This window comes from Siphateles boraxobius, unplaced genomic scaffold (assembly GCF_051911475.1).
Source record: "Siphateles boraxobius isolate OS27281-9 unplaced genomic scaffold, OSU_SipBor_1 6, whole genome shotgun sequence".
NCBI classification, from domain to species: domain Eukaryota; kingdom Metazoa; phylum Chordata; class Actinopteri; order Cypriniformes; family Leuciscidae; genus Siphateles; species Siphateles boraxobius.
In genome coordinates, this window is record NW_027509186.1 from 41,052,020 (window position 1) to 41,080,000 (window position 27,981).

The 27,981-nt window shown below is 37.5% G+C and overlaps 1 protein-coding gene across 1 annotated transcript in view; it reads right to left on the bottom strand.

Annotated features, from left to right (window-relative positions):
• Positions 1-15,187, bottom strand: part of dync2h1 (dynein cytoplasmic 2 heavy chain 1) — a 115,120-nt gene extending 99,933 nt beyond the window's left edge. The window contains exons 1-14 of the mRNA XM_077207100.1: positions 14,919-15,187; positions 13,693-13,879; positions 12,239-12,409; positions 9,232-9,370; positions 7,821-7,939; positions 6,034-6,178; positions 5,602-5,834; positions 5,397-5,528; positions 5,180-5,293; positions 4,231-4,342; positions 3,792-3,916; positions 2,617-2,792; positions 1,860-2,055; positions 1,297-1,392 (exon numbers count right to left, since the gene is read on the bottom strand). Coding sequence (XP_077063215.1) covers positions 1,297-1,392; positions 1,860-2,055; positions 2,617-2,792; positions 3,792-3,916; positions 4,231-4,342; positions 5,180-5,293; positions 5,397-5,528; positions 5,602-5,834; positions 6,034-6,178; positions 7,821-7,939; positions 9,232-9,370; positions 12,239-12,409; positions 13,693-13,872 — 1,938 coding nt within the window. The 5' untranslated portion in view covers positions 13,873-13,879; positions 14,919-15,187. The remainder of the gene's footprint in view (positions 1-1,296; positions 1,393-1,859; positions 2,056-2,616; positions 2,793-3,791; positions 3,917-4,230; positions 4,343-5,179; positions 5,294-5,396; positions 5,529-5,601; positions 5,835-6,033; positions 6,179-7,820; positions 7,940-9,231; positions 9,371-12,238; positions 12,410-13,692; positions 13,880-14,918) is intronic.
• Positions 15,188-27,981: the final 12,794 nt, after the last annotated feature.

Here is a 27,981-nt window from a genome sequence, read left to right on the forward strand (position 1 = left end):
AAATAGGGATGGGAATCGAAAATTTATTCCAATCCTGGAACCGGATACTTAAGGACTTAAGGATACGTGATGTATTTTCTGTGCAACGCACACATCCAAACCATGCGCACAGAAAGCTGCCTTTCATACTGTATGGTGCACAATACTGAATTCAGTTGTCTTCCGCAACTTTTGCAGCTTGAACGGACAAATACACACAAAAAAAATGTCAAAAAAATCCTTGTAAACAGTCTTAAATGAACGTAAACAGTTAAGAAAGAAAACGTGTGTAACAGTATATTGGTTACGTGCGTCAGTCTTAAAGTGACAGCGGCCTAATAAACCTTCTGCCGTCTGTATCATTACTGTTAATCAAAGAACACAAGACAAATTCACTCGCTGTTCTTGACTGAATAACTTAAGTATCTATATTTGTAATATATATATTTCAATTATAAAGTGCAGCTTTATTTCATATTTGATTATAGTTTCTGTACCTGAAAATCGTAAAACACATATCTATGTTCAGTTGTATTTTTTGTGTGCAATTGCTAATTTGTTTGTTTATTCTTTTTCAATTACTGAGTGTTTAACTTGTCTTTAATAATGCTATAAATGTATCTTAGTTAGGCTAGTTGTTTTTGGTATGGTATTTACTATAGGCAAAAGTTCCTTGAGTAAGTGTTCTTTAGCCGGTTTGATTTTTATTCATGATATTCAGCCAAAATGACCTGTTTTGCAATAAGACTTAGAATAAATGTGAATGATATCTATGTTTATTTTTTTTACCTTACTGGAATCGAAATTAGGAATCGATAAGCAGAATCAGTATCGGACTCATTAAAATTCAATCGATACCCAACCCTAGTTGAATTGTGTTGTTGTTTTTTAATGAAATGAATACATTTATTCAGCAAGGATGCATTGATCAAGAGTGACAGTAAAGACATTCATAATGTTACAAAAGATCTCAAATAAATGCATCACGGTTTCCAAAAAAATATGAAGCCGCACAACTGTTTTCAACATTGATAATAATCATACATGTTTCTTGAGCATCAAATCATCATATTAGAGTGATTTCTGAAGGATCATGTGACACTGAAGACTGGAGTAATGATGCTGAAAATTCAGCTTTGATCACTGGAATATTCACATAGAAAACAGTTCTTTTAAACTGTAATAATATTTCACAAAATTATTGTTTTTATTGTATTTTTTGATCAAATAAATACAGCCTTGGTGAACAGAAAAGAAAAAATACTATAAAATACAGTTTCACGGCTCTAGGAAATGTTCTCAGCACAGAAGGCTTACCTTGATGACCTGCTCAAAGGCCAGAGCACAGCCGAGCATCATGGGTCGTTGAGAAGGTATCATCTGCTGATCGATGGTGTTGTAGAAATGAGCCACCTGTTAAATACACAAATACACTTGTACTCGCAACACAACTCTACATACAACACAATATTTGACCTAAGAATACAGTATGGGGGAAGCTAAACAACAAGCAAATTAAAATGTAAAGTTAAACTACAGTCAAGCTACTAGTAACTTGTTACAATTAAACTATGTAAGAGGCCAGTATCTTTTAACTGAATAACTAAAGGATTATATAACTGACTTCAGAGCAGTATTTATCTAGAGCGAATTATATTAAGTGTTGACTCAAATGAATCAGTGATTCATTTCAATGATATGAATGAACTGATTCACATAAATGAATCTAACTTCCTAATGCAGAGAACATTCTAGGACAGAATCTTGTCTAGGAATGTCATTTGTTGGGTTAGTGATCATATTGGTACTTTTAGCAAGCGTACAGTGTAAAAAGAAACTCCAGTCCGTATGTATGTGTGTGTGTGTGTGTGTTCACACACCTGTTTGAGGATGATGGCTTGTCGGTAGAACTTCTCTGCGGTGTTTCCCGCCTGCTGGATTTTAGCAGGGATGGTGAAGCCCAGAGCGGAGAGCTGTCGAACCTCTCTGAGTAAACTCACCAGCCGGTCCGAGTACTGGATCTTCAGTTTACCATCCATGTGATCCAACTCCATCACACGATTACTGGCCTGCAAACTACACACATCAACTATGAGCTGAAGTTGGAGGTTTTTACAATTATACTAAAAGGCTTTTTACTTTTATTTTTTTATCAATATTTTGTTATAGGTTTCAAGCTGTGTCAGAAACATTCAATTAACTACAGTATATGCAAACAGATGCCATTAAATTAACCAGACCAAATTAAAATAATTGTGTAAAACAAACAGATGTCATGGCATTAACTAGACCAAAATAAAATAATTATATAAAACAAGTACACATAATTAGGAAGTCAAGGTTTGAGTTTCTCTAACAATATATCTGCGGTTATTGACCATCTTTGAATAGTTGTGTCCTTGTGCCTTTTAAATACTTAAAAAAGTTGAAACTATCAAGGCAGACTGAAGGCATGTAGTAGATTGTGTACAACAGGTTTTTCAGCAAAGTTTTGATCATGTTGATAATTTAAAGGCCATAGAATTTAGCATATCAAACACAATGCTTTATAGGAATATGAGCAAGAGCAAAGTCAGTCTATGAAATGCCCTTTAAAGTATGTCTACATGTTTGTTGTTTGTGTGTGTGTGTGTTAACCTGATTCCAGATTTGGGATCGGAGAGTCCTGACAGCAGGTCTCTGGTCCAGTCTTCAAACTGCTCCTGCTCATATGACCTCAGCTGGTCCTGCAGCTCATCAGAGAAACGGGACAGCGACCGAAACCCAGACAGATCCGAGAGCAAAGCGTCTGCCATCTTCAGAGAGTCCTCCACCTACACACACACACACACACACACACAGATTCTACTGTTAAAACTAGAGACCAACTCAAGTCCTTCACCACTTTTAATGTTCTTTTCACCTTCTTATTTAAAGGTGAATTATGCTGTTTTTGCAACACTAGTGGTTCCTATGGGATTTACAGGTACGGGTGCTTTAAAAGTAGGCTATTTTCAGTAAAAGGTATCAACATATCAGTAAAACTTTTAGCTGTGTGTTATGTGTCATAAGTAAGCGGAAACACTCAGTGTAGTGTGAACACAAGCGTCTCGCTTTTAAAAAACCCATTAGGCGAATCTGCATTGGGCGCATTTTCTGACATGACGGACCACAACTGTTTGAGGCCGAGTTAACATTATAAATTGGTACATGTGTGTTTCTGAACAGGTGCATGAAGATGCTGTGTGACCTGTGTAATCTGTGAAGGTCTAAATGCAATGATTTTTGAACAAAATTGAATGTCTCTTCGCATGTAATGTGTCAGTCATGGTCCCACACCCGCTAAACACCCTCTGGCTCCGCCTCCTACAGTAGCCACGCCCCCAAACTCTGAACGGACAGCTCGTAATGGTTTAATGATGCCTGGGAGGCTCAATGTTTACACTTTTGGGGGAGATAAACCCATGAATAGCGCACTAATAGTAGTCAATGAACAGTAACCCGAGTTAAGAGAATGTATTTTAACATTACAAATCATACATACTTTACGCTTTTAATGGATGACACTACAGGTGAATATGGAAAAAAATAATGAATTAATAGATATCACCATACTTTCATCAGCTGCTTAATCACAGAACATAAAGACTTTTTTGGAATTACATTTTAAATATAAATTAGGCAAATAATATGTGAACAAACCTTCAGAATATACACTAGATAGGAATGAAACTGTAAAAAACAATGGTTCTGCCTGTAGTGTCTTAAATGGCTCATTGAAATGTTGTCTATTAATTCATATAAGCTCATGAAAATCGTCCGTGTGTACGCACCTTAAGCAACAGCTGTCTGACCCACACAATATTGTTGACGACCTCAGGAAGGTTTCTTCCTGCTAGAGGACCGGTTTTCTCTCCTGGAGCGCCGTGACAGCGGCTCTCGAAATCTGCCCGCAGTCCTGCACAACAACACGGCTAGCATCAAAAACTCTTTAAAGACCTCTCTGGTGTCTTTCTCTCTTCTTAGTATGGCAATCTAGATGGCCTTAGTCAATTGTTGAACTCTAGCTTCGTATTGAGCTTCATAACGTGTTAGACGGTCCTGATGTAGGCATGCTGACTTTTAAAAAAACTAATTTTGGCCAAAATGAGTGTTTCAAATCAGTCATTTGTGTGGTTTTGTTTCAGTTAGGATGCTGTCTTAGGATGTAGCTGCCTATGAAGTCAGTATTCAGTGAGCCTGTGTTGCATTGCTCAGTGTGTGTGATCTGACCCTTGTTGTAGTCCAGCAGTCGAGTGAGGAGCGTTTCTCTCTCGGGCTGCAGTTCTTTGCTGATTGTGGGTCGTTTGATCAGATCTCTGTGTTTCTGAAACGCCTGCAGCAGCTGAAACGACGTTAAGAAAAAAAAGTATTTGTCTGGGAATTTAGTATAAATCTGGGGTCAAGCATCAAGCACACAGACAGTCTGAAAGTTTACAAGGTAAACAATTTGAGAAAGGTATACGAGATATTTAACTATGCTTTCTGAGGTCTGTGAAATAATCAGTAGTTTATTTTTGAAGGAGGAAAATTCACAATGTCTCACGGTTTCTCTAATTCACAACCGTTCAAAAGTTTGGGGTCGGTATGATTTTATGATGTTTCTGCTTACCAAGGCTGCATTTATTTGATCAAAAATATGGTAAAAACAGTGAAATATTATTATAATTTAGAATAACTGATGCAAAGCTGAATTTTCAGCATCATTACTCCAGTCTTCAGTGTCACATGATCCTTCAGAAATCAGTCTAATATGATGATTTGATGCCCAAGAAACTCTTATGATTATTACCAATGTTGAAAACAGTTGTACTGTTTCATATTTCTGTGGAAACCGTGAAATATTTTTTCAGGATTCTTCGATGAATAGAAAGTTCAAAAGAACACCATTTATTTAAAATAGAATCTTTTGTTACATTATGAATGTCTTTACTGTACTTTTGATCAATTTAGTGCAACCTTGATGAATTAAAGTATTAATTTATTTAAAAGCCCAAACTTTTGAACAGTAGTGTATGCCCGTATTTTTTGTTTATTTTGTCTATTTATCTTGTATTATCTATTCACTCGCCCTTAATCAGTCTCTCTCTGTCTAAGTGTGTGGTTCTTGGCTAGAGTAACGAAATTACTCAAACAAAAAGCTAAATGCCTGGATACACAGGACTGGTGTGAGTGTGTGTACCTGCTGCGGACTGTCCTGTGCATCTATTATAAAGGTCTTGAGCTTTCCAGCTGCTTCCTGTTCAGCTGGAGCGATGAGTCGATCAAACTGAGACACCGCGGCTCTCCATAAGGGCTAAACACACACACACATAAATATACAGCTGAGTGATATATCAAATATTCATCATGTGCTTGCAATGGAAATACAATAGCGAATATCTTGTGCATGTGTGTACCTCAGTATAAGGGTTGTAGTGTATCGGGTTGAGTCCTGTGAAAGGCTGATACACACGTGCGGCTGAAACCTGCTGTTTCCCTCCGGATAACAAACGCTGCAGTTTCTCACACACAGATCGCACCTGCACCACCTAAAACACACACACACATCATAAGATAATGCACCAGATTATACCGCAAGAGTTGATAGGTGTGCGGTCCGACCTCCTCCAATCGCTGGGCGAGGCTCTCTAGCCCCTGTGGCCGGTGTTTCTCTCCCCTCCACGGGTGAGGAGAGTAGCGTTTCCACACCTGACCAGTCAGGCGTTCACAGGCCGCCACCCACTGCTCACAGACAGACACGCCCCCTTTAAGCCCCTCCCTGACTGTGAAATAAGGATCCTCCCACAAGCGCAGCGCATTCAACTTCCTCTGCACAAACCTGCCGAGAGCTCCGCCTGTAAACACACATACACCAGGAGCGTTATTAGTAATTTCTCAAATATATTATATTAAAGGGTTAGTTCAACCAAAAATGAAAATTACATACACCTATGATAGCTTCATGGTGAGTAAATCATGGGCTAATTTTCATTTTTGGGTCAACTATCCTTTTAAGTTAAGCATCATTATTATTTAGCAACGCTTGATGTGCACCTATGACATCCATGAGTCTGATCATGCGTGTCTCGGGATAGGCGGCGTGCTCATTCTGTTTCCACACATCATCTACTGTCTCACGTGTGCTCTCAATCAGGTCCAGTACCTCCACCAAACTGAAACTATCCAGATTACTGTAGTCCTGAAACAAACACATGATTCAAAGTCCATGGAGGGCTACTTGTTCTTGGTTTTCAAGCATGAAATTAAAATGTATCATTATAAAACAGTTTAAATTGATTGGATCTGATTTAAAGTTGATGTAAACAGCCAATTAATGGACACTGTGTAAGCAAGGTAACTTAAAGTATTATAACGTTTTCCTACATTGAAATAAAATAAAGTATAAATATTAGATAAAACAATTCACCTAAAAAAAACTGAAATGATGCATTGGCAACTAAATGAAATAAAATAGGTTTAAGTTAATAATAATAAACGTCCACGTCCACATTGTTAACTCAGATTTTTTTAATTGGTAATGAAAATTTTTTTTTTTAAATGTTGACTTGGTATCTAACTTAAATAATATCAGAGTTTATACTTTAATAAATATAGAGTTAAAATAATAATAAAACTAAAAAGAAATATGTATTTAAAAAAATAACATTAAAGCTAAATAAACATATTTATATATTTAAAACAATGATAAAAATAATAAAAGCACAAAATTCTAAAACTTCAACTAAAATGAAAATGAAAACTGAAACAATAAAAATAAAACCCAATTCAAAATATGAATAAATGCCATAATAGAATATAAATAATATTACAAAAACAATGGGTCACACACAGACTGTGTACAGCTAGACCTGTCACGATAACTACTGCTTTCGCCTTGTAAGAAAAAACAGACACACTTGCAAATGCACAGAAAGCAGGTATATGGAGATGGTCCATCTACAGATTTTTCCCAGTAAAGTGAAATTACTTTTTTTTTTCTCAGTAAAGTAAGGGTGCACACTAATGCTGAAAAACACAAACCCTATTTAGCAGTCAGATGTCCATATGAGTAAAGACACAGATGCCTCAACAGGAAACATCTGCTTCTAAATCTATCTTTCAGGAGGCGTGTTGTCAAAAGCTGAATTTCTTGTAACTTGAGCGCCCTGCGTTTATGAAGCCGTGTCATGCAGGAGATGCAGACACACGCGACAGTCAAACACGTCCGTCTAGTGCACGTTTACAAAAAAACACAATGGAAAAACAGCACAGTGAAACGCAAAAAAAAAACGCATTCTGAAAATGATAATGAACTTGTGACTGAAACGGCCTTAACCCAAGCTGTTTCACGTTGCGTACGCCATTTCACGCAGTCGTGTCTATACTTTTACATTTATGCATTTGGCAGACGCTTTTATCCAAGGCGACTTACATTGCATTTCAAGGTACACATTTTTATCAGTTCTTGCTTTCCCTGGGATTCAAACCCATGACCTTGGCGTTGCATGCACCAACGTTCTACTGTTTGAGCAACAGAAAAGCTGTGATGTTGTAGCTGTCAAACACTAGAACGCCTCCTTTTCACCTGTCGTTGTCCACTCTGCTGACGAAGGACCTGTGCTCTGCTTTCACCTCAAACACGGAGAGCAGATAAGATGACAGAGAGCACTGCGATAGCCAAAATGTTGCTGACATTTATTTTAATATGTACATACATACAATACATGATGATCGAGGTCATGTCCATATATCGTGAGATAAGTCGATGTATTGATTATCGCGACAGGCCTATGCACGGCTGTATACATGAGCATCGAAACTCTTAATGTGTGTGTATGTACCTTCTCAATGGTGTTGAAGAGCTCAGTGAAGTGTGCCGCTCGCTCTCTCTCGCTGCTCTGCTGTCCAGAGCGACTGACATCAGCCCAGAAGCAGAACTCATCCAGAGGGGTCGTGATACCTGCACGCATCAGCATGGGGACTTTACTCGCATGCAGGGCTTGACATTCACTTTTTTTGCTCATCAGTAGGGGTGTCACGATTCGATTACATTTTCGATTCTAAGGTCGTGGTTCGATTCGATTCTCGATTTTTACATTTACTTTTTTTAAAGCCGAAACCGGCCAATCAGGATGCTCTCTGTCTTACATGCGTTTCATGAGGCACACACGCAAGGTGCGTGTGCGCGCTATACGGTTTGGAGCACAGTTTTTTCTGTCTCGCATGCGCGATCTTGCTCGCTCACTCTAGATTCCGAGAGATTTTAACTAATTTGCGTGCATCAGGGCGCCGCTATCAATATGCGGGAGACTCCCGGAACTTCCGCGACACTTGCGATGTCTGCAAACTGTGGCTTTTTTAAAGCGCGAATGTTGTCAACATAACTCACTGGAAATCCAAAAAACATCCACACCTACGACTTCAATGAAAGAGGAGGGGGTTCAAGTTCTGTCGATGGGTCTCCTGCATCTGCAGTTGCCATGCTATCTTTTGAGTGGCTGTAGCTAAATTAGAGGAGGTTGACCATAGACTCGCAGCACTTCAACACGCGTGTTTTTTTCCGCTTGGCACGCGACCGGACGTGACATGGGGGCGTGGCAGCATCGACGATTCCATTTTTTGATTAGAAGTTCGAGATTGTGAATTAATTTCGATCGATTTCGATTACACTCTTACTCATCAGCCACTGTGGCTAGTGGTTTTCCAAAGTTACAAGCCACTCAGCATTTCCACTGGCCACAGTTTTGACATCGATACCATGGGGAAAAACTTATAGATATTTTCAATATTATCTCCTAATTTGGCAGCCAGTATATTAGGCTGCTGTCACTTTAAGAGCTGATGCACAGATCCATTATACTGTTTTATAGCAAATATACTTGTGTTTATCAGTGCGCAGTTTGGGCATGAGCAGAAAATCTGCGGGAATGAGTAATATTATTCTCAATACGAAACTCAATCTGGTATTGTGTATCTGTTCTGCGGAAGAGTTTCAGATATTTCAGTATCGATATGTATCAAAACATTGATATGTTTTTTTTTTACAACACTACATTACACTTAGTTTATTATTTCAGATGACTTTTTTAAAAGACTACAATTGACAAATATATATTATATAAAATTCAACCCGCCAAACTGGCTAGTAGGAGTGACTGCGTTACACACACATTTGGCGGGTAGCGGGTGTTAATGTCAAGCCCTGTTCGCATGGAATTTAAATGTATAAAAACTCAAGCAGGGAGAACTCACTTGACACATCTGACTCTGAATGACTCCGTTTCCCAGAATCCTTTGCTGTTGAGTGTCTAATCACAGAGCCCAGCCCGACCTCAAGATCTGTGAGCAGAGACTGAAGCTTTGAGTCGAACGACTGACTCCATTTATCATCCTGAAGAGAGCAGAAAACATACACAAAACACATTACACAAGCCAGCAGCAGATTCATATGCCCGTGAAACATGTCCTGTTTGGACCTGTTTTCATGCATCGGGGAACACAGTACCGTTCAATTCAAAAGCATGCCTCGTATAATACACAATATTAGCATTATTCTGCACTCTCTCTTTATCTATACTCTCTATACTTGTTAACTTAATTCTCAACACTTTGCTTGTCATTGTTACTACTTTTCGTAGAGATTTCTTCTGAGCCGCTGAGGCGTCACCATACCAGAAACTCAAGCAGAATGTCATAACGCTTTCAATAAAAGCCCCATAACATCTCAAGCACTCTGCTATGGACAGCATTTCTTTAAGAAATACAACCTATGTTGTGTCTTCTTTTTTTTTTTACTTTCATTTTTATTATATTTTCACATGTATATCAACAAAATAATACAATAAATGATACATAAATCAAAATAACAATAGTAATAACACTAACAATCTGTCTGGAGATGATGTGCTACACAGTCCATTGTTCTATTAGGCATTTGTTCAGTTTGTGTCACGTGTCATATTAATGTTCCATTTTTCCCAGTTCTTTTCAAAGACATTCTGTTTGACTCTCAAAAGGTATGTCAATTTTTCCATCTCAAAGATTTCCTGGACAATTTCCAAACACTGTTCCTGTTTTGGGATATTGATATTGAGGCAGTTTCTTGTGACCGCTTCCTTACTGGATGCAAGTAATACTTTAGTCAAATACAGATCTTCTTTCCTTACAACCTCCTCAATATTCCCTAGGTACATCACTAGACAAGTGTTTGGGATTTCATATCCCAAAATAGTGTTGTCAAAAATATCGATATTTCGATAAATATCGATACTGAAATATCTGAACGGTACCAATACTAATTTCCCGAAGTATCGATACACCAATACTAGCCGAGCAGTCACTTTCACTTCTCTCCAAAGGCGCGTTGACAAACACCACACGTGACGCACTCGTCTCATTCGCTCTGGTTAAATAGCAAAAGTGAATGGAAAGATGGCGAGTGCGGCGTCCCCGCGACCGGCTTTGGTTGATTGATAAAGAACACCGCGAGCGGGCATGTCGGAGTCGGAGAATGGCGTGGACAGGACACGCGCTACACACCGCGAGCGGGCATGTCGGAGAATAGCGCGGACACGCGCTTCACACTGCGAGCGGGCTGCGGGCACCCAAAAGATTGTTTGACTATCAATATCCCTCTCATCACTCATTTTGTAAAATTATTTTATAGATGAAAACAGACTTAAGGAATTGGCTCCAGGGGTACCATTTAGCAAGCATATGCTCAGCATCAGGGGTGTTTGTTTTTTGGACAGACCTGCACCACTGCTAAAAACATCCTAAAACACTGTAACTCTTCTCATTTTAACTTTTCTGAAACATTAACCAAGATGGCCTAGTATTGTTGTTGATATGAGTCTGTGTTTCGTTTTTTCACTGTAATTCTTAAAGTTAACATAATCTGACTGAGGAATCGTAGACAAGTAAATATTGTAAGTGGTCAGATGTAAATTAACTTGTGTCTGTTTAACTTTATTCAAAAATTATTATTTAATTCTGCAATTTGCCTTCATTAGCGATTATCATCAATTTGATTACACATATACTAATTAAACTAAACTGAGCTAGACAATGGCATCTCTGAATTCAATAATGAAATGCCTTTAACTGAAAATTGAATGTTTAACCTTATTATTATACATTACTGACACTCTATCCTCCAATTTGATACAGTTAAGTGCTTCGACACAATCTGTATTATTAAAAGTAATATATAAATAAAGGTAACTTGACTAGATGCTGATCCAGTGAGCATTGTTTCCGCGTGTGATGCACACACGTTTGTGTTTAAATCTGTTCATCAAATTAAGTTAATGTATTAACCAGCATTTATGACCGATGACCAATGCATTTGTTACAGTATATTTTAATCTTTGATAACAGTAGGTAATAAAAACACAACGGATCATGTTAGCTCTGGTCCAATGAAAAAATATTAACAGATAGAACTCAGGACATTTTTGTTCATGTAAAATATACCTCATTGTCATGTTCTAGACTTGTAATATTTAGCTTTAAATAAAAAAAAGACCCCCTTAATATTGTGGCAGTTTTTTTCTCTGTGGTATCGAAAATGGTATCGAATATCGATATTTTTCAAGGTATCGTATCGAAGTTAGAAATTCTAGTATCGTGACAACACTATCCCAAAACATTTTTAACAACTAGGTTAACATTTTCCCAGTATGTCCCCATTTTTGTACAGTTCCAGAAGATGTGTGCATGGTCTGATTCCCGCACGATCTCCAGCATTTTTGTTGTTTAGCGAGTTGCCTCGATTTTATTTTCGGTGTTATGAAATAACGAACTAAGTTTTTCCAGCAGAACTCTCTCCATATTAAGGAACTTGTAGAAGTACATTGTGTCTCGCACATGCGATACCATGCCGCATCTTGTATCTGAATTTGTAGTTCTGCTTCCCATTTTGCTTTTATATAGAGTGTCGTATCACTGTTGTGTCTTCTTATAGTCAGTCCACACATCCCATTTGAGTTTATGATCTAAGACTATACCGAGGTATTTATAATTTGTTACTAATTGAATTTGTTCCCCGTTAATTAATGTAGGATGGGTTATATCCTGCTCTCTCACTCTAAAAATCAATAACCATCTCCTTAGTTTGGAGGAATTTAAGAGGAGATTTGATTTCTCACACCAGTTTATATCGACTAATTTCTGTGATACTCCACTTCTATTTTATTTTAGATTTCATTTTATTCACAATTTAGCACACAATATCACAAAGAAATGCCACACATCTGACCTGCAGCAGGACGGGGCCGTAGACCTGTCGCAGGGCCTGGTACAGAGTGCTGATGGGAGACTCCAGCATGGAGGACACCAGGACGGATCGGTGCAGGTTTTCTTCGGACACAACACACGGATGAGGTTTGAAGAACACGAGAACCCTGCCGTCACCCTCCATACTCTCCAGCTACACAAAGACAAGATCAGGGGACAGTTGCATAAACATAGCCTTTCTGTTAAGACAGTGTCTTAAGATCTAGTGTGACCCACTAGCAGTTAGTCAGCAGTCTTACGTTTCAGTGTCAGATTAGGCCAATCTATGTTTAAACGTAACTGAGGTTAAAATCCTGAAAGTAACTACATTTTGAAAAGTTATGAACGGTCGTAAAGAAAAAAATGTGTGTCTAACTTGTAAGGCTAGTCTTAGCGGTTTATGCAACCGGCCCAGCTTTTGCTTTTCTGAGAATGTTCGTGAGCTTAATGTAGAGCTGGGTGATGTGCAGAACATCTATTGCAATATAAAATTATGCTAATTATCGTAAATATTAATGCATGTTTAAATTGGCCATTAAGTTTCCTGAAGATTATATATATCGGTAGCAATCACACTACATGAACATGAATCACTGAATTAGTGTTTTGAACTGATTCATTGACATGAACAGTAAATTTTGGGACTTTGATTTTATACTATTATACTTGTTTTCTATGTTCCTCTTTCTTTAGTGTGTGATGTTGCTGTTTGAGCCTGAAAAAGCTCTGAGTTATTCTCTATATCAGTGTTTCTGAACTCCTGAAACGCCTCCACTGTAGTCTTGAGTTTCTTCCGGGAACGAACACGTCACAATATTCCTCATTATAATAATTAATACGCAGAATAAAGGGGCGGGGCCTGGTTAAGTTAGTTAGTAGTGTGTTAAACTGGCGGTTATGGTAAGAGCGGGACATTTCCCAAACACACTCGAAGCGCTCGACCAATCACAACACACTGATCCAGCCGACCAATCAGAGCACAGTGTGCTTTTCAGAAGGAGGGGCTTCATAGAGACAGGAAGTAAACAGAGCGTTACTGACAGACTGGGAAGAGAGGAGTCGCAACAATGGAGAATATGAGGAAAATAATCAACATTCAAGCAGGAAAACATGTTCTAGTAGAGGACAAAAATGACATCAAGACTATATAAAAGGGCATTATAGGTCCTCTTTAAATATAACAAAAAAACGTTTCAAACTGTCCATGTCATTGAATCAGTTCAAAACACTTTCTCTTTCCTTTAAAAAATGTATTAAAAAGATCAAGTAGTATACTGTGTAAGACGATGTATTGATATATTGGGGCATATACAATTAAACTTTTAATAATATTCTTCCTTGTGTTCATCTATAGTGAACAATCTTAATTATGCCTTAAAAAGTCTACATTTTGTCTAAAGTGACTGAACAAATATTGCTCAGATCAAGCTGTAAAACCTTGTTTGAGAAGTGCAGCTCATCTGCGTGCCGGCTGACGGCGAGCAGAAACTCATTCCCATCATCTAGGAAGTTATCGAGAGGACGCCAGGACAGAGACGCTGGTGTGTCCAGAGTGAAGTGGTTCCCCACTGTGGTCAGGATGAAGAGTTTACGGGGGTCGTCTGTCCCAGGAGGCATCTTTCACCTTTTTAAACAACATCCCATGGATTAGCAGCAGAAAAACAAGGGATACAAAACTGTTATTGAAGAAATCATACAGTCAGCCTTCATATTTTCTCCAAATTCAAATTAAACTCGAGGTCGAGGGCCAAATCTGTTCTGTGGGGTGCGGACAAACAAATCTTTGATGTCCGGATTGGATCGATTCCTTTCCTAGAGCTCTTTCTGTCCGATTTTAGGGAAAAATCGGATCTATTGGAAACGTCCAATAGATTACTTTACCGAAAGAACACCACAGACACAGCACAATCAACATGAGAATCTCACAGTAAAACAAGCAGCTGTGAAAAATATAATACACTGGTATTTTACCAGATGAGAAGTTTATCCATGTATCATCTTTTTACTCTTTTAATTCCTTTTATAACTGTATCATCTTTATATCTCTTTTAATTCATTTTATAACTGTTTAAATGTTAATTACTTTTATTTTGTGTTCATTTCAATTCCTTTCTGTGTAAAGCACTTTGAATTACCATAGTGTATGAAAATAAATAAATAAACTTGCCTTGCCTAAAATCTATGTAACTTTAATAAACCAGTGCTGTTTGTGACAGCATAAAATCAAATACATTTGATAATCAAAAATAATATAAAATAATGCATTTATGACTGACAGACACCCCTCAATATTAATTTCTGTGATACTCGAGAACAATTTTATTTAGATTTAATTTTATTTACAATTTAGCACGAAATATCACAATGCAAACGCATAATTGCTCTTAAAAATAAGCATCAAAATGTAACGTAAACTTCTGCAGCCACATGGCGAATTTATGCATTTTGAGTAATTTTTTCATCGGTTTAACAAACTGACAAATAAAACACGTGACATCTTGAACGTTTCCACTTTGATACTGAGATTATTTCAGTTTAATACTGTTATCACACAAGCGCGACAAGCAAATGCGCACGTATTACTTGTATAACGCACAAATACACAAATATAAAGCTTTAAGTATATCATAAGGACAAAAAATAAAGGGAAAAGAGCGTCTTACGGTTTATTGAAGTCAAGACTCTGACAGTTTGATCAGTTCTGCTCAAGGATTAGCACGCTAGGCTAGGCTAACCTCTATCTCTCACATTAAGTGAATTTACTCCTGCGAAATAAAATAACGAGCTTCAGTTCCACGGAAGGCAGAAGGCAGTGAAGGACACGCTTTGTGTTCGACTTTAAACGCATTGTCGACAGCAGATCATGTCATTTGTCGGGTCGATGTGCAGGAGCAGCTTGAGGGAATGTTGTGGCGCATTAGCGGTGAAGCTGGCGCGGTCTCCATGGCAACTGCGGACACAACGTTACGTATCGAGTGTCGTGAATCCCAAGCGCGTACGCATGTTAATGTATTAAGTATGTGTTAAAGCGCGAACTGGATTCAATGTTAGAATTTAGGAGTAAAACCCGTTATTGCTTTTTTCTTTATTGCTTTATGCATGATTAACATTTACAGTCAATCTGACAAAGTACTTATAGTGCTGAAATCTGAAATCCTATAGCTATCTGTCTTTCTGTCAATCTGTCTGTCTCTGTCTATCCTTCTATCTGTCTATCTATCTATCTATCTATCCATCTATCTATCTGTCTATCTTTCTGTCTTTTCTTCTATCCATCTATCTCTCTGTCTGTCTATCTATCTGTCTATCTATCTTTATGTCTATCCGTCTATCTATCTGTCTATCTTTCTGTCTTTTCTTCTATCCATCTATCTCTCTGTCTGTCTATCTATCTATCTCTCTGTCTATTTCACTATATATCTATCTATCTATCTATCTATCTATATATACTGTATATAAATATATTTATATCTTTCTATCTATCTATCTATCTATCTATCTCTCTCTCTATATATATATATATATATGTCTATCTATCTATCTATCTTTCTATATATCTATCCACAGTATCTATCTATCTGTCTGTCTTCTTAAGAAATGAGTTTGAAAGGAGTCAACAATGTTTAGAAAAGATTAAAATGGACTTGGGAAGATGGAATTTAATACCGTACTTGAGTTTGGTATCAAGAGTGGAAGTGATTAAGATGAACGTTTTACCCCGGCTGCTATACCTATTTCAAAATCTTCCAATTGAGATGTCAGGAAAAGAATTTAATGAGTTGGACAAAATTATATCTAGATATATATGGCAGGGTGCTAAGCCAAGAATAAAATATAGAACATTACAATTACCTAAGGGGAGCGGGGGTCTAGCTTTACCTTGTCTAAAAAGTTATTTTCAGGCGGCACAGTTGAGGGTTTTGATTCATTTGTGTGATTCAGAATATTCTGCAAAATGGAAAGACATTGAGGGAAAACTAATCGAGGGGCTCCCGATACAAGCTTTTCTATGTGATGAAACACTGAGGTCTCATCTGAAACTAAAAATAAATCCATGGTTGGGGGTATCGGTTAAAATGTGGTCTAAAATTGTGAAGAAATACAATTTAACAGGTCATTGTAGGTTTTTGAGGTGGATCGCATATGATATAGATTTTACACCCAATAAATTGGATGGCAGGTTTAAATTGTGGAATAATGGCCCAAAAATGTATTGGGAGGTTATCAAAAATCAAACTGTAATGAGTTTTCAGAAAATGAAGGAGGTCTATGGTCTCCAGAAGCAAGACTTTCATAGATATCTACAGCTACGTCATTACTTGGGAGAAGAATTAAAAAAAGTTAATCTTGGTTCTACATGGCCAGGGATCATAAAAATAATGATGGAAGCATATAGTTCACAGATAGAACGGAAAGATATTTCTAAATTGTACAAGATTCTGGAGGACTTGAAAGCAGACAACACAGTATATGTAAAAGAAAGATGGGAGAGGGAGGCGAACATAGTGTTGTCAGGAGAGAATTGGGGGGAAATAAATAAATATCATTGGAAAACCACAAATTCCTCATTCTGGAGGGAATATGGATGGAAAAATACACTAAGGTTTTTTGCGACCCCAGCACAGAGAAAACATGGAGATACTAAATGTTGGAGATCCTGTGGTGAAACTAAAGCAAATCACTTCCATATCTTTTGGGGTTGCTCCCATATAACACAATACTGGACACAATTAAAAGTGGTAATTGATGAGGTGATAGAAACGAAAATACCAATCAGCTTTGAAATTATGTATCTTGGGATAGCTGAGACTCTAAAATTAAAAAGAAAGGACGATTATAAATTGCTTCGAATTATGCTGTTGGCAAGTAGGAAAGCAATAACCAGAAGATGGCGAAGTGATTTGGTGCCTAAAGTGGAAGAATGGGTAGATGTAATGCTAAGCATTTATAAGATGGAAAAGCTAACTGCGTCATTAAGATTGGAAGTCGATAAATTTAACAATATCTGGAAAGGATGGATTAAATATATTAGGCAACATAGAACGGATTTTGTTTAGAGACGTGTGGTAAGGTCTGAATGTTTTATGAATACCTCTTTAATGTACTATGTAGAAGGATGAAGAAAGCAAATTTACTATGCAAGGATTGTCACGGAGAGTAACACATACCACACCCCAGTTCTAAGCTACAATTTTATTTTTTATTTTTTGTTTTAGTTTTATGGTTATGTTTGGTTTATGTTTCAAAAAACGAATGTCTTATCATTAAGGGAATTCAAGGAAAAACAAGTTTTGACTGTATTTAAATATTGTCAATGTTTGCCTTATTGTTCTGTAAAATTCATATTGTGAAAAGACAATAAAATATAAATGAAAAAAAAAAACAATGTTTAGAAGCTTCTTATAATTGCATTTAATTATCATATCAGTGTTTGTGTGAATCATAGCAGACTAGACAAGTGTAGAAGAACATGAATTCAGCTTCAACATGCGGTAAGGTCTCGATCGCGTCTCCACGAACAGTCCTGCAGTGCTCATGCTTCAAGAGGACTGTAATACTCACAGTCACGCCAGCAGAGCTGCGTCGAGAGACGGAGAGACATAAAAACAGCACTGATGTGAGAGAGAGAGAGAGAGATGGAGAGAAAGCTGCATTAATGGGCTTATTGTAATATGGGAAAATACCTCAGAGACACACAAACCCAAAGAACAGCTGCAGCACGCTGGAAACTGAGCACAAACTCCCAGTGTAACAGTCGTATCGACCTCAGACAAGCCCTCCATAATGATGCGAGGATGTGTGTGTGTGTGTGTGTGTGTTTCTGCACAGCTGCAGGGCTCATAACCTCCAGTCTGAGCGCACAGGAATTAAGACTCCAGGAAAGAGCCAAATGGACATAAAATAAAGCACAATCACCCCACCGGGGAAAACACACACACACACACACACACACACACACACACACTTTCAACACCACACATTCCACGGATCCGGACAAGCGCGGCGGAGGAGTTGGCTGACAGACTGGGAGTTTTTTACCGAAGAGGGGGAAATGTCAGCCATGTTAGTGTTGTAGTAACGGTTCCTGTTAGTGGCCGCAGGAGTACTGAACACACCCCAAAACACACACACACACACAACCGCAACCACAGCTAATCTACAGTCATCTGTACAATCTTAACCCACTTTATAAATCTGTTTCCAGGAATCTCACTATTAAATGAACTCAATAAGAGAACAAGCAGCTAATAATAGCGGCAAGACAAAATAGCCTCAGAAAAAAACATACTTATATATATATATATATATACATGGTACTGAATTATATCCAGATTCATGACTAATTTATTTACATTGAAAGATACTTCCAGGAATACTTAAGTACTACCTTGGTACTGTACATGTCCAAAAAAACATGGAATTGCCATTATATCATGTCTAAAACAAAAGATGGTATTGCCAGAGTAGTTTTTGGTACTTTTTTGGTAGAACACAATGACCTAATATATAAAATAATGCATTTAAAATTGAAAAGAAAATGTTGTGTATATGTATTAAAGTTAGTAAAATACAAGTAACAGTAACAGTTAAAGGCAATTCTAATCGGATGAAAAATATATCAGGAGAAATGAAAAACCTGAAGTGCTACGAAACAATGGAAACAGTTGTTGGCCTGGACAGACAGTCATTAGAGTAACAGCAGGTGGCGCTGTGGCATTAAATGACAAGCCACATCAGTTTTATGTGATTATCTTCTGATTTTAACCAGTGTTGTTCTTGTTAACTAAAAGTAGTTTTCGTCAATTAAAAGAAATTATAAATAGTCGATGAAAAACATAACAGATTTTAGAAATGTTGGCCTCAGAAACTGAATTAAATGAATGTAAGTACTAAAGTTATAATAGCCTGGAAAAAAAATTAATAAAAAACATTAAATTACTAAATCTAAAATTTAAATAAAATTACATTCATATAAATTAATATTGATATAACTAATATAAAATAAGGCTAATTTACAATATTAATAAATAATACAATACAAAATACAAAATACAAAAATAATACTGATCTTATGAGACAAAATCAAACATGGAACGACAACTAGAACAAGAACAAAATCATCGGTGTAAGTCAGGACACATTTTAAGTGCCAACTTCAGCTCTATGAAGAAACTTCATAGTCGTTGATTAGCAAATAAAAACATTTTAATTCAAAATTCAGTTTGTAAAGATAAGCAAATATTGTGTTTACAGTACTACATTTACAATGGAAGTCTATGAGGAAAGACCAGGATAAATATTTAAGCCCCACTGAAGTGCCCTAAAACGCCAGCTTTATGTGTTGACGTTATTTCCACTGAAACAGGAAGACAGGGCGGGACATCGAACAGCTCCTCCCCTTTTGTAAAAAAAAAAAATATATATATATATATATATATATATATATATATATAAATAGCCAATAGCGTTTAGTTTATATCACTGCTCGCCCAGAGCCGTTGAGCTCGGTAAAGCTGCAGTTTCCTCCTAATCTCCTCCATAGTGCACTATATGTGTAATTCGCCATGTAGAAAATAGTGTTGTTATTGTTATAGTATTGTTATAGTAAATATAACAATTACTTGTTACAAGTGAACAAGTTTGTGCTGTAGGGGGCGGGGCTCAGATCGTAGAAGCTGAATTGCAGAGGGATGATCATTGATTCATATTGTCGGAAGTGAGAGACTGTGAGTTTTGAATGCTTATCTTCTAAATGCGAAATTTGTCATTGTTTTGGAGCACGCTAGCTTATAAATAACAGTGAGACTAACATAGTCATACTAAAAGCAAAAAAAAACAAAAAAAAACGTTCATTTTGATTTCATGGGGTCTTTAAAATACTCACACGTTTTCATAGTACACCCTCAAAACATTAACATTATTTACACGTTAAAATGAGTGTGATAAAATCGCTATTATCAACTCTTTACAAAAAAACAAAACAAAAGCACGTTAAGTTGAAAAACATGGAGAAATTACGTTAGTAATGCGAAACCAGAAGTTCATCCACCAAGAAAAGTAGTGCAACCGATTTAGACACTGTGCAGCTCAAATAACACATTTTTTGTGGGGAAGAATCAATAGTACTTCAGCTTTCTGCTTGCCCTATAGCTACTTTCACTGTAAGTACATTAATGTAAATGTGACTTATGTTTATTTTTCCAAAGCAAGTCCAGATTGTCTGTAGCTAGAAGTGAAGAGCAGAGAACAGTCGCTCTTTGTTGGTTTGTAGGCTATAACTTAGTCTCCTTCGTAATGAGTGTTTACAGCTTGTTTCTGTAAGAAATGCCTCCACAAAACTCCTCATAATGTTCCACCGAACTCTCATTTTCCCCTCCCCGTCGTGAAGCAACTTTTTATTTTAATATTTTCTCAGCATTTAAACATGTTTGGTTCAATCAAACCAGATGGATGTGTCCGATTCTCAGCCAGGCTAAACACAAGTTCGCGATCGCGGCCAACAGTGTGTCGGTGTGTGTGACAGTGTGAGTGATGGATGATGCTGGTGTGTGTGTCAGTGGAAGAGAGAGAGATCAGCTGAGATCAGAGCTGTGTGTGTGTGTTAGACCTAAATGTTTAAATAAACTCTCACACACGCTGTAATTCACGGTATCATCGCTTGGTCTTTCTCCTGTAATGCCTCTCCTCTCCGTTACACATCACATTTTTCCTTCTCCCTCCGCCTTCATTAATCATGCTGTCGTGCGTGTGTTCTTTCAGTGTTTACATTTAACAGGACTATCATCACGGCAGGCCTTCGAAACGCCGGAGGAATTTAACCCTACACACACACACACACCTTCACACAGTCATTATTACCCAGGCCGTTTTCCGTTGCCCTCGCATCTTTTGCCGCGTATCGCATATGACGTGGCGTTCAAAAACGCGGCAAAAAAAAAAACGCATCGCTAGACCATGGCTGCGTCCCAATTCGCCTACTTATACTACGACCTAAAAGTATGTACTCCTTTTGTGAAGAAAAAGTACATACTTTTGAGTGTGTAGCAAAAGAGTAGGCACGCTTCGGGACATACTACTTCGTCATCTTTAACGGACAGCTCTGTCGCGTGCGTCCAGTGCACCGTAAACTGCCCTGTCAATCATCTTGTCACAGTTAAAATCCTCCATTCCATCTAATTTAATTTCCCACCGTTTCGGAGAGAAATGTTGTGGCACCTTGGTCTGCAGCCGTGGGTCATTAATGCGTTGACTCTCCTCATGTGTTTGCAATTTGAATGTAATGATGCATTTAAAAGTTAATGGCTAAACGTATCTTTACAAAAGTTCACAATGCTGCTGCAGATGCAATATAATGTAGACAACATTGAATAAAAATGTTTTCGTCATGTTAGATACTGATAATTACCCACTCAAAACCCCTTTATCTGAACCTTTCTACATAACCGGACTCGCGCGTCCTCCATGTCTGTAGTTTTTTAACACTTTTCACTCGTGTTTGTAGTTCTAATCGAATCCTCGTCCAATGCGCGATGGTTTGTGGGCAATATCAGCCGTTAGAGTGCGCATCGATCTGCACTTCGGATTCTGACCGGAAAAAGTACACCATCCGGGTATCTTTGGAACACTCATTTCAACATACTACGATTTGGGACGTACTAATTCTAATTTCGAATGCTATTTAGGACGGATAGTATGCGAATTGGAACGCAGCACATGAGCTTTTTTTTTTCGTTTCACTGACCTGCATCTGACTTTTGACCTGACGAACCGACTCGGCCCTTGGATATGACGTCACCACACGTCTGGTATGTTTTGCGCGTCCGAGAAAAAACATGGACGCCACCCGGAAAGCTGTTGTTATGGTAGCAACTTCTAAAATTTTCACTTTATTTCATGTTTTAGTTTATCTTCTGTTAGCAGCGCTAGCCACGTTAGTAACACCCGTTTGAAACCAGGCTTCATTCAATATTGCACTCGATCACAACAAGACCGATTCCCATACCCACAGGCAGTGATATGGATGCAGTAAGGTATTGCAGTAATACGAGTGATTAAAATTGTAATTTAAACAACCAAAGCAGTCCAAAAACAATGAAAACAATTCATACTTACAAGTCACACAGGGCGCAGCCATTTTGGAGTCTGTATCGGAATTCTTGCTCGGGGTGCTCACGGTTGTCCGACTTCCGAGCTTGGAAATCCGAGGAAAGGGTGCGTGTTGCTAGGCAACGTCTGTCTTCCTAGTCGGAACTCCGACACGGATAAATAATAGAACGCACCATTTTTTAACCGCAAAAATAGTGTGTGAAGCGGCCATAAGAATCCATTCACACAGAACACGTTTTAGTCATGTGCAAGACATCTACAGATCCAACGCATGTCTATAAAGAAAAACTAGCTAAAAGCAGCGCAGTGGAATGAACACGGACTGAGTCCGAAATCGCACCTATACCCCTAAATAGGGCATTTTTAGAGGCAATAGCCATTTGTAGTTATGTTTCAAACCACATTGGATATTATTGTGTGCACTAATTCAATCCCACAATGCACCGCTACAACCCATAGCCACTTGAAGGCAAGCCTGGAAGGTTACCCGAAAAAAGCATATAGGGAAGGAGACCAGAGGCCGTTTTTATAATGGATGTCAATGGAGGAGAGGTTTCACTACGCTGAATAAACCGCTTTAGTGGGAAACGGCGTAAGATTTAATGAATCGACAGCCCATTGGCTAATCTACGTGCAATCATTCAATCCCACAATGCACCTCAATAACGAGTGTACAACCAGTGTACGCTCTACAGCTTTAGAATACCCATAATGCACTGTGAGAGTCGCGCCCCAAATAAAATCCCCACATCTGACCAGAAGATGGTGTCCGCAACTGAATCATCCATCCATCCATTTCCCAAACCGCCGACCCAATGTGGCAACAGCGCAATTTCACACAAATATAACTTCCTTTTTAATTGATTATTAAATTATTTAATTAAGGTTTATTCTTTTTCCAACTTTTCATCTTACTAATGGAGCTGCCAGTTTGCCAAGTGTCAAATGATTATTACACAGCAAGCACAAACCATGCAAAAAAATCTAGAGACTTTAGTCTAAATTTAGGTTAAACAACTTTTTTTGTCACAGTTTAAAGGTCAAAGATGAAGTTGAGTCGAAAGATTTCAACACGGATGTATTTAATAATAACAAACTCAGATAATCCGTAACAGTGTGCATTTAACACAAACAACAAAGAACTGAGGAAACAGAGAAACTTAAGTTTACACTGATAACTCAAATACCAACAGCTGTGATGATTAAATGAATATCCATGGTAACAAACATGAACAAAGCCAATAGCAAATAATAATAACCAAACCAAAAGTCTATGAGAATCAAAACTAAACTGACAGCTTGTGAAGTTTTTAACTTCCGCATTTTTTAAATGCTGTCATTCATGAAACACGTCCATCGTCTAATTAATATTTTCATAGATAAACAATGTAAAAGCAGCGCCAACCTCTGAACAGTGCACATTCTGATAAAAGATTATGAAGACAAACATTGTTTATATTTGGAATAACAGGATGAATTGTTCACAATAACAACATGAATGTGCATTAAGAAGGTTACAACGCAATGAATACTTACCTCATTCTTTTAACATTTCTATTATATATTCTAAATGTATCATGCCTGAAGCTATTTTCTCTTTCAGTTTTAAATGTGAATATTGATTGCACAAATCATTTTATTCAATTTGTGTTTTGTTGATGAAGGTTTGCCATAATGATAATGGTTTATAAAGTGACATAAACTACATTTCCCATCATCCTCTGCCGGAAGAATGATAGAATACAAGATCAATAATCAATTATGCACCTCATTTACTCTACATTTTGTTGCTAAGAAGTCTGAAATTGACTCAACAAAAAGTTGTGTCCATTCAGTGTTTTTCATGATATCGATCTCAGATCAACAGCTGTCCGTTTCATCGTTGCGCATGTGTGACTGTCTTTAAACGTGTGTGTATTAATAGACGTGCTTAAGACTCGACCTTTCCCTTGGGAACGCACGATAAACTGGGACGGTTAATTTGAGACGCCGCCGAGCATAACTGAGACGTCTCGCTCCGCATGCTCTCGATATCTGAACTCCAGCGTGCTAACTTTGAGACGCACACATTGCTGAGATGGTAATAGCATTAGTGTGGGCTTTGAAGCCTCTGCCAGGGATGCATGGCAGACGATCCGGACACTCCGGAGGAAAAGTGAAGATGAGTCTATATCTGGGAAACACAAACAGATCGGTGTAACTAAGAAACTTGAACACTATGTGACACTTCTTTAGATCTGCCCTGGATTGTATTGCTCAGAGCTTCTGGAGGTCTCAGCTAATGTTGCATGTAATTATCAACTACGGCTCAGGTGGTTTTCCCGGGAAAAAATTAATCTCTGAGTCACTTCTGAACCTCTAGTAGAGAAACACGTGGGAGAAAAGGACAAAAACATCAGGAGACTGAAGCAACATTTGCTCTCCATGTAATCTCGTCTCTGTCTATAAGAAACAACTGAGATATTAAAGAGACCGTATTGGTGATTTTTCTTTGATGGGACCTGAAATATGAGAAATACAATTTTTTTTTTTTTTACATATTCCAGACTGATTTAATATATCAGGAGTTTGACCTGTTTGGCTGTATTGGTTAACATTCTCCATTATTACAGCCTTGATCATATCAGCTTAAAAAGGAAAGAGGCTTAGAACAAGTTATTGTATTTTGCTGAAATTTTGTACAGGCCATGAACATACAGCTGTATTAAGAAAGTAAATACACTTTAAAGAAGTCGTATTATGCCTTTCAAAGCCTTGATGTCATTTTTGTCCTCTACTAGAACATGTTTTCCTGCTTGAATGTTGATTATTTTCCTCATATTCTGCATTGTTGCGGCTCCTCTCTTTCCAGTCTGTCAGTAACGCTCTGTTTACTTCCTGTCTCTATGAAGCCCCTCCTTCTGAAAAGCACACTGTGCTCTGATTGGTCGGCTGGAGCAGTGTGATGTGATTGGTCGAGCGCTTCGAGTGTGTTTGGGGAATGTCCCGCTCTTAACATAACCGCCAGTTTAACACACTACTAACTAACTTAACCAGGCCCCGCCCCTTTATGATGGAAGGGGAGAATGTCTGACCTTGTGACTGTATCAGGGGAGAAGTGATGGAGACCAAACCACACACACACACACACATGCACAAACACACAACCATGTCATCATGTGCACGCTAAATATATCAAACACACACACACACACATACACCATGCAGCAAAGAGCTAATGAACGACACAATCCGTGAGCAGAGGAGAATAGCGTACGCCTGTCCCAGCAGGATGTGACATCACAACGTTAACACGCCACGTTTCAGAAACAAATTACGTTTACAGCACATGTGAAACCAAAATCAATTAAATTATATACTACATTTTCACATACTAAGATGCTGCTGAAATCATGAGATAAGTCATATTTATGACAAATATAATTATGTATTATGAGTCAATTGTGACAAAAAATAATTTTTTGTCATAAAAATGACTTTTTATCTCATAAGTTTGACTTTTATGTCATTTGACATTCTGTCATATTATGCCTTTTTTGTCTCATTTTTTCAAATTCGTCAAATTTAGTCTCATTTTTTACTTTTAATGTCATAATTATGGCTATTATCTCATAATTTTTGACAATAAGTTTGACTTTTGTCATATTTTAACGTCACTATCATGCATTTTCATCTAATTATGTTTTAGTTTTATGTAATAATTAGGGCTTTTATCTCATAATTTTTTCTCACAAGTTTTTTGTCTTATTTTGACGGATTTTTTTAAAATCTCAGAATTATGACTTTTTATTTCATTCCAATAAAATGATATTGATTATATAAAAAATATCACATATATTAAAATTATGCATCAACTATAAACTTTTTGTGTTCCGACTTGTCATAATTACGACTTTTATCTCATAATTTTGACATTTTACCTCATTCAATTAAAATTATATTAAATTATATAAAAATATACAACTTCAAATGAGATATGTAAAAATGTATAACATATTTTAAAAATGTATATATATAATCTTAATATATATATATAGATAACTTTCATCATAATTAAAATTATTTTGATAATTATTATTATTATGGTAACTGAATAAATATGAGCAATGTCCCAGTAGTAGGCAGAACACAGTATACGACTTGCGTAACTATAGCGGCATGATTAATAGTTTTACCGGAATGAAAACAAGGCTGTGAGAGACAGAAGTACAGTGTGTTTAATGGATTGTACAGTTGCTTAACAACATATTATCGATTGTTCAGCTGACGATATGTCTTTCTGGAAGAAAAAAAAACTTTCAGTAGACAAAAACTCAGTTTTAAAAGTAGTGCAAACGCAAGATCCTAGACCTTTATTCAGAGTGCGTCACTGTAAAGACTGTCCGAAACAGCCTCGTTTTCCTCTGTGTTAAAACGTCTAACCTTCTGTACTGGTAGTTCACTGGTGTTAAATGGGCCTCTTGACTTAGGCTGGTTTAAGCTGTTTGTTTTTTCCAGCAATACACTAGTATTTCATCCTGAACATAATCTATAACACAAAGAGTCCCAGTGGTGTCCTGCCAAATATGTGCTATGTGAATATGGGGTTTGTGTGTCCTAATCTGTGTTTGTTAGGGCCGAGTTGAAACGACACAACTACACACAACACATAAACACATAATTCTTCTGAACTCTTGGACTGGTAAAGTCATTCTGGAGCGGAGGAACAGAAACAAATGGATAGGAGGGCAGAAAAAAACAGTCACCTGGGGAAAATAAACTCCAGGTTTCAGGACATTAAAGCTGACGGTTTTCCCCACAGGAAGTGGAAGCTGGATTGTGGGAGACGTTACACACACACACACACACATGAACACACACTCAAGGTATTTCACATGTGAAATTCAGTATTCCCTACGGAGAGATGTTGAGGATCCTCCAGATTAAACCAGCAGAACGCAGATCCTCTCACGACTCTCGGCCCAGACATTTCACAATATGTTTGTACTGTTTCAATACCTTCAGTCCGGCTTTATGATGATTATGTTTATGGGCGTATTGTCCGTGTGTAGTTTCTCACCATCATGTCGATCCAAACACACATCACTGTGGAACACAAAAATTCCCACTGTTATTTTTCATACAATTAAAAGTGGAGAAGTGATGGAGACCAAACCACACACACACACATGCACAAACACACAATCATGTCATCGTGTGCACACTTAATATATCAAACACACACACACACACACACACCATGCAGCAAAGAGCTAATGAACGACACAACCGCGAGCAGAGGAGAGCCGCATACGCCTGTCCCAGCAGGATGTGACATCACAACGTTAACACGCCACGTTTCAGAAACAAATTAAGTTTACAGCACATGTGAAACAAAGATCAATTAAATTATCAGCAAAATTTTCACATACTAAGATACTACTAAAATTATGAGATAAGTCATAATTATGACAAATATGATAATTATGTATTATGAGTCAATTGTGACAAAAAGTATTTTTTTTTACTTTTATGTCATTTGACATTGTCATATTATGCCTTTTTGTCTCATTTTTTCAAATTTCTTGTTATAATTATGGATTTTAGTCTGTTTTTTTACTTTTTATGTCTAAATTATGG